The sequence below is a fragment of the Onychostoma macrolepis genome, chromosome 02 (assembly GCF_012432095.1).
Source record: "Onychostoma macrolepis isolate SWU-2019 chromosome 02, ASM1243209v1, whole genome shotgun sequence".
In the NCBI taxonomy this organism is placed as follows: Eukaryota; Metazoa; Chordata; class Actinopteri; order Cypriniformes; family Cyprinidae; genus Onychostoma; species Onychostoma macrolepis.
Genome location: NC_081156.1, coordinates 28,927,254 through 28,938,724, shown reverse-complemented (window position 1 = coordinate 28,938,724; position 11,471 = coordinate 28,927,254). Strand labels below are relative to the sequence as shown.

The window sequence follows — 11,471 nt, the reverse complement described above, 5'->3', positions numbered from 1 at the left end:
CAAGGACACCATATAATAAAGTGTTACCCTGAACAGATTTGAAAACCTAGGCTTCTCACATTTGGCTACTTTTTAAGACTTGCAGAAATGGAAGCCTGTTTCTGCCACAGTGTGAAGAACACAAAGACTTCTTGTCTCACGATTGTGACCTTTTTATCTTGCAGTTGCGAGTTATTTCAATTTTTAATTTTAAAAATGATAACTTTTCCTCACAATTCTGAGAAGAGTTTATTCTTGAGATATAAACTCGCAGTTCTGACATTTTATCTCACAATTTCGAGTTTATATCTCACAAGTAAGATATTTTTTTCTCACAATTGTTAGTTTGTCTCACAATTCTAACTTATTACTCAGAATTGCGACAAATAAATGCACAGTTGCGAGTTTATGAGTTGAAACTGCGATATGTAAAGTTGCAATTTTGAAAAGAAAAGTCAGAATTGTGAGATGTAATCTTGCAATTCCGAGAAAAAAAATCTAAATTGTGAGATAAAAAGTAAAAATATCAAACATGTTTCATATCCTCCAAATGGATGGATTATAGTCTGAAGCAAAAATAAACGGAGTCTGTGTCCATCATACATATTCCATATATTCGGTGAAATCTAGCTCTGACTTTTGGAGACTAGCGTCGACTCATCCAGTAAATTGGCGCAAAAACCTTGGCAAAAGTCGTATAGGATATTCCAGAGACGAATGTGACATTACTTGGGCCTGCTGCTTAGAAGAAGAAAAATATTAGAAACAGGAGATTTATTGTTTTGTAGAAACCAAATCTACCTATATACCTATATTGCTGACACTTTTATACAAAGCTACTTACAGTGCACTCACAGTTTATTAAAATATGAGTTCTTTGGCCAGTTTATTATGGTTCATATATCCCAAAGTATTAAACTTTGATGTTTGTGCTGTGGACATGATGCTTCAAATCATGTCTTTTTGAGCAGTTCTGTGCTGTTACTTGTTTAATTGTTTAAAAAAATAATAATAAATACAACCTGGTGGACAATAAAAGAGACAAAAAAATAAATTTTGGTTGCAGCACTGCTTACAATTTCTTAAAAAATGTAAAAATGTCAGTGGTCCTTGCCAATGAAAAACCAATTGCCACAATAATAGAATGTTGTGGGTACTTGCTATAACATTGATATTACGGTTACTAAATGTTTGCAATGTTGTTCCTCTTGGTTTTATATGTTATGTGGTATCTGGGTTTTCTGGGTGGTTGCTAATTGGCTCCAAGTCAGTGTAAATCTGCGTAAGGTTTTCATCTGATTCGAGGTATTGCTCACAGATGGTGCAGGATGAGTTACTGAAGTTTAATATTTATGGTTCAGGGTGTGTTCAAATCCAGTATTGATAACAATGATGCTTATCTTAGCAAGTGCCATTAAATATGGTGTTATGTGAGAGAACATAATATCTTCTGGTGTGTTGGTTTTCATGAATAACACGGATCAGGAACTCTGTTCGTGACGTGGATTTGTTTCTTTTGTGTTTCATGCCATGTCTTTGAGGTATTTTACAAGTTTAAGTTTCCCATCCGGGTTTCGTTTATCAATACATGTGCCATTAGATAGATAGAAAAATATGCATATGAGCCGCAAGTTGTGTGCTGATTGAACGTGAAAGTTCCTATCAACTAATAAATGTGTGGTTTGCGACTTTTGTGACTTTGAGATGGAAACCTTTTGTGGTTTTCTTCCAAAGTTCTGACTGTTTACACCAGTTATTAGAAACAGAATAGTATTGTCAAATTATGCAAATAAAATTGTCAAATAAATTTAATAGCATTAAACATTTAGTCAACCTAAAGAATTAGTGAGTTAACTTTAGCAGCCCTATAACGTACATAAAATAAATACATAAATAGCAAATAGTGGAAAAAATCTGAAATGTTAATAAAAAATATATATTCTCAATATGTAATGCTTCATGCTGTTTATTGAGAGTACTAAAGGCTGCTATTGTATTGAGGTTCTCAGGCTGTAGGTCATTAGTAAACATACATATTTTGCAAATTCATTGTAATATATCATCCAAAGGACACATGACCCGGGGCGGACACTGAACATGAAACTCGTGCTGTTCAGAGGAGGTCCACCCTGTATAAAACACACTGGTCCACTCCCTTTGGAGGCTTGCTGCTTAGGGGAATTCTACAAATGCTTATAGCGCTACAGTAACATAGTCATTTTTCTTGTGACATTATGATATTAATTATTCTTTTTTGGACATGCAAACATTTGGGCTTCATGACATGCTTTGAATATGAGAAAATTACAGTATAAATGCAAACTTCATAATACAAAGGAAATGTATGTATAAAATATCACACATTTAGAAATGGTTAACAATTTGATTGAAAAATATATATTTTGGCTTTCGTGTTTAAAAGATCTTAAAGATACACATACATTTTCATTGAGCCAACTGTTATAGGTATTGCTGGCAAACAGAATATAAATGTGGTGAGAAGAGAATGCCCTGTTGTCTCTGTTGATGACGTCAGAGCTCCATCTTCTTTTATCTGTGCCCTTTGACAGAAGACAAAAAGATATGAGAACCGGACATTTGTGGGCGTCCAACTTTGATCATATACACACTGAAATGTATATGGCCTATACATCATTCATGTCATGTCAAAGACAAGATCCTGCAACATTCTCATGATTCTTTTGTCTTTTTTTTCACACCATCTCATCACTCACACACACACACACATATACATATATATATATATATATATATAATTTTAAACAGGAAAAGTGCTTAATTGTCATGAAAATAATGTCTTAAGTAGGATTTCTTTTAAAATATTAAATTTTTTCCAGGTGCTATTTAGAGAGACTTTATATGATTTATTTGTATTCCTAAATGTTTTAAGACCAGTAACAAGACACTTTATCATTTATCATATCTGAAGACATTTTGACTGAGACGCGCATCTGGAGTTCCAAGAGCACAAGTGTCATATTTTATTGTCACAGGCTGTACAGCAATAAACACGTCCACATGTAGACACAATATGCTTTATCTTATGGTGGACACAAAGGCCTCCAGTTTCGGATGCCCTGGGTAAATCTGTCCCATGAGACTCTGCATCTGTGTGTGATGACAGCAAATGTAAACATTCAGTCATAATTTATGTGCAATTACTCACAAAAAGGTTTTAGTCCACACTCCTCCGGCCTCGATAGATCACTGCAGACACACAGAAAAGCAGTTATATAGCACTGAGTCATAGGGAATGTGCTTGGAAGAGCTTGTCATTTTAAATGTCTATTTTTTTTAAATAGTACTATATAATATTATATTAATATAATATATATATTATAAATATTTTAAAATGTTTAATTGAAGATGAGTTTCAATAAGAATACACACCCATTCCCACCGTGTTTCCAGAACAGGAGACTGAAAAAAAATAAAGAAACGTAATTTTACAAGATTAAAATGTGATGTTTTATTTGTATTTTTTTTCTTGTTTTATTTATGATTATAACATCATTTTGTACCTGAGTAGAGTCTTCTGGGGCAGTATGTGACCTTCGAACCCTCTTGTGTTAAGGGAGCGACCACGACGGTGTACACTTCCCCACACAGGATCTGAGAGATGTCACATCCACGAGCCCCATTTGTGGCACTGCAGGTGTAGTTGGATCTAGTACCGTGCAGGTCAGCTGTGTAGTTGTACAGGCCGGGAGAAGAGCGCCAGTACACCCGAAGAGTGTTGTTATTCATCCGGTAGAGTCTCACACTGGACGGACAACACGCACCTGAGAGAGGTTACAGATAATAAAATGAGATAGCATGGTGAAAGTTTACATGTTTCATCGATTTATTCAAATATTTGCGTAAATCATTCTTAAAACCATTCTTAAGTACTGTTATATTGAATCTATGCAAAAAATGGTTTTGCAACTGATCTACACAGACATATTGCTTGTTTCTTTATTTTAAAATGTTATTAATTTTCATTCATTTTTAATGTATTTTTAAATTAGATATTAGATAAACAAAATGTCACATTGTCATGTATTAGATTTTCATTTTTTATTTCTCAATCACAAGATGTTGTTTTAATGAAACCCTTTACTTGACTGTTTTGATTTTGTGTTTTGTTTTATTATTAATCATTTCACTTTTTTATTTGCAATTATTCTTCATTCTTTTTACTCTCATATATTGTTTTTGTCTTCTTTGTTTTTTTAAGTGCATTGAGAAGCTGCCTTCAAAGGTAAAAGTATTAATAATATTCATATAAATAGAAATAATAAATGTAATAATACTAATAACTATTATTATTATTATTTTAAAGAAAGAGCACAAACTTAAAATATAAATCGATAGAAGAACACCAGGTTGAATTAAAAGCATCTGCTAGAGTAAATGACTATTAACCAGTCAAACGCTGAATCTATAGTGAATCATTTTGTGTGTGTGTGTTTTTTTTTAAATAATTTCAATTTTTTATTTTTAATTCTTTATTATTATTTTCGTATTTGTTTTCTTATATGAATTTAGAAACTATTTTTAAGGGTGTTATATACTGTATAAAAACAACTATTATTTTTAATTAATCATGTAGATAGATAGATAGATAGATATTATATATTAAATATATTTATTTATTTATAATATAAATTATATGAATATAAATATAGACATGTAAATACATGTAAATATTTTCAATATATATACTGTATTTCAGACCCCTCCATGATTTCTAAGTGGGAGAACTTGCAAAATAGCAGGGTGTTCAAATACTTATTTTCCTCACTGTAGATAGAATATGAACAAGCACTTCTCAAGAAGATACTCGAGTAAATGACTAGTAACCAGTTATGTGGTTAAATATGTTAGTGTCTAATCTGTAGTGATGCCATGAAAAAGCTACTTTACTCACTTGCAGAGAAACCGTGGTAACTGCACTCTGATTTATGTCCAGTAATACTGAAGGCCTCCAGCGACACATTGTAGCTGGTGCCACATGTGATGCATCCCAGCAGGCAGTGGGTGTCCATGGTGTGACATCTGGCGTGACCTCTGGGGGATGTTAAAGAGGTAACATAAGACCGTGCCCCTGTGGCAGCTGACCAAGTGACGTTTGTCATAGACTGGGTCACCTGTTCAACACTCAGAGTTTCTGGACAACAGGGTCCTGGAGAGAGAAAGGGGACATTTATATATCGCTTGACCATTGTCAACCATTAATGATCTATTTCCAGATGTTTTCGATCTTCATTACTGAACCTGTTTCCAGGGGAATGGAGTAGCTGGGAAGACTCTGTCCTGCTGTGGTGGTGGCGTAGGTGCTGATGTCATATGTGGATCCACAGGATACACTGATGTAGCAGGAAGTGCCACTGGATGAGCAGGTGAGCAAGGAGGAGAGACTCATGGCGATCACGGTGTAGTTAGCCTCGGTGTTTGTAGCCATCCAGAACACCTCCACCGTGGAAGAGTTCACCTGAGTCACGTTGAGGATCACAGGGGCACAGGGAGCTGAGAAAGAGAAATAAGCTCAATTTCATAAAAACTGATACCATGTTACAGTGATAAGATCATATAGTATAGCAATGCTATAGTACTTTGAAATATACCATGGTAATGAAACTAATGTTATTCTAATTATTTTAGGAAAGCCTTTACCATTTTGATTTTGTGTTTTGTTTTATTAAAAAATTCATTTTTTTCTACCCATGTTAATTTTGTTTCATAAATAATTGTTTTCATTATTTTTATTTTTAAATATGCTTTATGATTTTTTATTTCATATCTTGTTTTTGTCATTATGTTTTCATATATAAAGTGCATTGAGAAACTACCTTTAAATGTGCAATAAAAAATATATATATTATGAATTTTTATATAAATCATGAATATTTTTATATTAATCATAATAATATGCAATATTATTATTACAATACTATTATTATGACATGGTATTTCTGGAAGTACTTTGAGTCATATATAATATATGTTAACATATAGTATATGTAATATATGTTAACATTAATAATGATAACAACAATCATTGTTGTTGTTAATTGTTGTTTATATTGTATGTACATGCTGGTTAAAGTACTTCAAAAATACCATGGTAAGTACAAAACATGGTATTCCATGGTAATTTATTTTATGTGGCATACAATACACTAGTCATTTATTTTTATATCTTTGTTTTATAATGTAAAGTGAATTGCAAAGCTACTTTTAAACGTACTATGTAAAATATATTAATATTTATAAAAATATTCAATTAATATTCATAATAATAATAATATAATTATAACAGTAATTCAGAAGTACTAAGTACTTTGAGTATCATGTAAATGCAAAATAATAATAATAATAATACTTAATAATAATAATCATTATAATTAATAACAACAACAATGTTAATTAAAATAATAATACTCAATTAATCATTTTTATTATTATTATTATTATTATATTATTAGACCATGGTATTTTGAAAATACTTTGAATAAATGTAATTGTATTTGTATATGAAATTTATTGTATTGTATTTATTTTATTTTAATTTCAGTTTCAATAATTATTACATTGTATTTTCACTGTATTCAAAGTACTTAAAAATACCATGGTACTACTGTAATATACAACAAAACATTGTACCATCATGGTACTTTTTGTATGCCATATTGCCCAGCAGTATCTTGTGGGTTCAAATGCAAATGAGCGTTAATGTGTGTACCTGTCCGGCGTGTATGTGCACTACAGGTGTTATTGCATCCTTGTGTCTCACTGCAGGGCCGCACCACCACGCTATACAGGCTGTCACAAGTGAGATCAGAGAGCGCGCACACTGGAGCCGTGTCATTGCAGTGGATCCATTCACTTCCGTCTGCAGCGATCGTCTCGTATAACTCAGCTCCTCGAACTGAAGACCACGAGATCTCTAGAGTCTCGGTGGAAATCAGAGACACTGACAAATCGTCTGGACAGCAGGGAACTGAGAACAGAGAGGGATGCGTATCATATTTCATACCAAATATTCTTGTGCAAAATTGCATCTGTTAAATAAATAAATGTAAATCTGTGTGTATGAAATACAAACTTGTAGTATAGTTGACTATTTGATCCGGTGGACTGGTCCCAGCCAGGTTGTAAGCGAACACAGTTGAGAGGTATGTGTATCCACATATGCACTGGAAGTAGCAGGTCGTGCCAGTGGTGTTGCAGTTTTCCTCTAAGCCGTCATCTCTCTTCACATAGGCGATATAGTAATCCACCCACTGAACATCAGACCACGTGACGGAACAGTTCCCTGTGGTTGGCTCCTCAATCCACACCAGCTCAGGAGGACATGGGACTGAAAATGATTCAAAGAAGACAATAAAGAACTGCACAAGTCTTCATTAATGCGTATGTGTGGTTTTGTATGTGTGTGTGTGTGAGTAAAATCTACAGGTGAGAAAGTCCTGTGGAGCAGAAGGTTCACTGGGTCCTGCCTCGTTCTCTGCTGTGACAGTGATGGTGTGGTTCTGGCTGCAGCTGAGGGGACTGATTACGCATTGTGTGCCTAAGGAGGAGCTGCAGCTTTGGCCCGTTGAGCTCACAGCAGTGTACCCGTCGGCACCACGGACTATCTGCCAATACACAGCCAGATCGATAGAGCGAACCAGCCTCAACTGAACCTGCACCTCTCCCGGGACAGGAGGACCTGTAGAGGACAGTGGGACAGAAAGAGAGAGGAATTTAAATTCTGTCATCATATACTCCTCCTCGTTCCAAACATGTATTCAGGGCCTAAAATTAACACTCAACAAGCAGCAAATGTGAGTAAAAATCTGAAATGGTGTTACTCGCCACCTGAGAAGGCTGGTTTATCACGATTATCAAATCACAAAGACTGCATTGTAATCATATGATTAGATAATCTAGTGTGTGTTTCATAGTGAAATGCTATGAGATTTCCACACGAGTTGCTCATGATAACATTGTCTCGGAGCGGTTAGCAGTAAATTCTGCTCCATGAACTTCATCTCTTCAAGTGCTGTGAGTTTAAGTGCATTTGAAAATGCAACATGCACCAAACGTTTTCCAAAGTTTGTACATCTGTTGTCAGCAAAACTGAAGTTTCCCTATAGATTTCTGCCCAAATAAAAAAATGTAGGACTTACTTTCTTCTGTGGAACACAAAAGCTGATATTTTGAAAGAAGACATTTTGGGTCCAATTGGCTTCCATAGTTTGGACAAAAAACACTGTGAAGGCAATGGGACCCAAAACTGGTTACCAAAATTCTTCTAAATTATATCTTCTTTTGCGTTCCACAGAAGAAAGGAAGTCATACAGATTTGGAAAGAAGGTGAGAAAATGATAACAGAATTTTCATTTTGGGTGGACTATCTCTTTAAGGTTTGATTCATAATTTATTTACATTTTACAAAATTATGAATAGATTATCTAGTACACAGAGTCAGGCAAAACACTTGGAATGAGAGAATTTGTAAGGCTGAAGATGTTGATTGTGGGACACTGGGTCCCGCCTTTTTCAATTAAAAGAGCCAAGCAGTTTACTGGGAAATGCATTGTGTGAACACATTCTGTTTAAAGTACTAGAAACAAGTGAGCCCTTACGTGTGATTTGGTAGACGGTGATGTCATCTCCTTGGTTACCATCTGGATCCCAGGCATTGCCCTTGATGCTGTAGGTGGTGCCTGGCTGAAGGTCAGTGAAGGTCACATTGGTCTCAGACGTGTTGAGTCTGACCCGCATGTCTGAGCCCTCCATGGTCATGACCAGGCTGTACAGCACAGCGTGGTCCACTGGATTCCACTTTATCACAATGATATCACTGCTGGGGGAGCTGGAAGTCAGTTCTGGGGCTACCAACACTGCAAACAGAGAAAAAATAATAATTTAATAACTTGAAGAAATAATTTAATGACAGAAGGAATAGAACATGTTGACAAAACAGCAAGTGCATAATCACAGGCAAAAACTCAACAGTTACTGCGCCTAGTGGTGAGTTTCGATCATTACAAGCGAAAAAAAAAAAAAAGAAATCCTGTCTAAATTAAATGTCAGTCCACCCATATATGAAAATTCTGTTATCATTTACTCACCCTCATTTAATTCCAAACCTGTATGATTTTCTTTCTTCTGTGGAACACAAAAGAAGATATTTTGAAGAATGTTGGTAACCAAACAATTTTGGGTCCCGTTGACTCCCATATCTAAATTTTTTGTCTACTATAGAAGTCAGTGGGACTATTTGGGAACCACTTGGTTACCAGCATTCTTGAAAATGTCTTCTTTTGTGTTCCACAGAAGAAATAACATCATGCATATTTAGAATGACATGACAATGAGTAAATAATGATAGCATTTTTATTTTTGGGTGGACTTAATACACTTACATACTACACTATTATAGGAGAAGTATTATTTGTTGTGAGATGTGCCAGTGCTTATCTGCAGATATACTATGATTAGTTTTAAAATTATACTAGTATAAATGTCTGATAGGGACAGATATAGGATCTTGAGATGGAAACAACCTGCAGCGTGTCTGTTGGGTGAAATAGAGTGTAAGTTCTGCTGTTATAAATGAAACTTTATGAAACCCATCCCTCTTATGTTACGTCTAAGCCGTTCCTTGGGGAGTAGCAACAGCCTAGTTCTCATGGTTTTATCTTTTCATTCAGTTTTGGGTATAAAGTCCAGCTGAAGGTGCAGTTACCATCAACAGTCGGTAGAGCCAGAGGTACCAACTCTACACAATAACTGGAGTAAACAATACTGTGTTATTGTTACAGGTTTTAAATACCAACTCATTGTCAACCAAACAGTGAATAGTGCTCAAGTTTCCTTCTATTCTTTGTTGTGTTATCTTTATAAAATGAGCTTTATATGAAAATGTCTGTATTGGTTGGAAGGCTACAAGGTACACTTTCATTTGATCTTTACAGTGTTACGCCATGGATTTGAGGACTACGTTTTCCATAATCCATATTAAATTAGTAAAGTATGGTAGTAAACTGTTTTTGGACTGAAACTGGTTAATAACCGCAGATTAGCATAACTGTTTAGAATGATATATGTATTGAACTAACATATCAAATTTGTACAAATTTATAAGTTTGAGTAGGCCACCATGCTAGTCTTGTCTGGTTTGGTGGTTTTATAGGGGTTTTGGGTTTGTCATTTCCATTGCTCAGGCTGGCAGACCAGCTAGTTGGGACCAGCTAAAACATGGTAAACCATCTGTTTTTCTGTCACAAACAGCAGGAATGTTACCCTTTTTTGAAAACAAAGAAGAAAGAAAGAAGAAGTATAAAGTATTAAGAATTTAAGTAGCCAAAGTATTAAGTGAAAGGCATGTTTAAATCAAGCAGAAGGTGTTTTAATGAAAGTCATTTTACCTGTCCTAGCATTCACAGTTAGAGAAGGCTGACTCCTTCCCCCAGTGTTGACGGACATCACGCTGAGGGTGTATTGGGTGTAAGGCAGCAGACCGACCACTGTCCCGGGGGAAGTGTTCACCAGGCTTTCAGAGAAGAACCCATCTTCATTTTCTGCCCGGATGATGTAGCTGGTGGCACCAGACACCACACCGAACTCCACTGTGATGCTGTCACTGCGTTTGGAGTAAGCCTGATATATGAGGGGAACCTCAGGAGCTGATGGCACACAATACAAGAACGTAATAACAACAACAACAACAATAAATTAAATTACAATAAATAAATAAGCAATAGCTACATTTCTAGACAAATATGAATCAATTATTAATTTTTGTGATGATGGTAGATAAAAGCACTGTTTTTAAAATAATAATTATAATTATACTTTGTATAACTGTTTGTTTTTGTTGTTTTTTTGTTGTTGTTTTTTTTTTTTTGGTTCCCACAATCTTGAATATTATGTTACATCCTGTAGATAAATTAGTAAATATATAATCAAGACTGCAGTTCAACGTTGTAAGGTACGTAATACTTAATTAGTCGTTTAATTTGTTAATCGTTTGTTTATTCAATACATTAACGTTAATATGAATTAACAATATTTATTACATAATATCGTTACCATTTAACCATTAAATGACATAAAAAAATAATGTTTCTAATAAATGAATACTTAAATTATTACTATTAAATTCACTTTATTTACTTTATTTACTTTAAATTATTGGATTTGAACGTTTCTTTTGTAATTACACATGGCAGCTTGTCCAACACCTCAAAAGACCGTCTACCTGTCGTCTCCTCGGTTTCGGCGCTGCTGAGGACGTTCACCGCGTTGTCCATGGCTTCGACCCGCATCCTGTACACAGTGTTCGGGGATAACGAGTTAACGGAGCCCATCACCGTGCTGCCGCTGAACTGCGCGAAAACCGACGGTTCTGGGGAGTTTTTCGGCGTGGCGGTGATTTTGTACGAGCTCGCGCCGGTGTGTCCGCTCCAACGCACCGTCATACTTTTGGAGGTGAC

The 11,471-nt window shown here is 35.1% G+C and overlaps 1 protein-coding gene across 2 annotated transcripts; it reads right to left on the bottom strand.

The window, feature by feature from the left end:
• Positions 1-1,919: 1,919 nt before the first annotated feature.
• fndc7a (fibronectin type III domain containing 7a) lies at positions 1,920-11,456 on the bottom strand. 2 transcript variants are annotated; one of them, XM_058765728.1, is made up of 12 exons: positions 11,237-11,456; positions 10,404-10,661; positions 8,616-8,873; positions 7,442-7,696; positions 7,091-7,345; positions 6,728-6,985; positions 5,260-5,511; positions 4,913-5,167; positions 3,522-3,782; positions 3,391-3,420; positions 3,167-3,207; positions 1,920-2,540 (listed from the first exon to the last, which is right to left on the bottom strand). In XM_058765728.1, exons 1-11 carry the CDS (start codon positions 11,454-11,456, stop codon positions 3,176-3,178), a joined length of 2,334 nt encoding a protein of 777 aa, XP_058621711.1. In that variant the 3' UTR covers positions 1,920-2,540; positions 3,167-3,175. The 2 variants fall into 2 exon arrangements, with proteins under 2 accessions (XP_058621711.1, XP_058621719.1); XM_058765736.1 differs by lacking the exons at positions 1,920-2,540; positions 3,167-3,207; positions 3,391-3,420 and having other exon boundaries at positions 3,643-3,782; positions 4,913-5,052; positions 5,133-5,167.
• Positions 11,457-11,471: the final 15 nt, after the last annotated feature.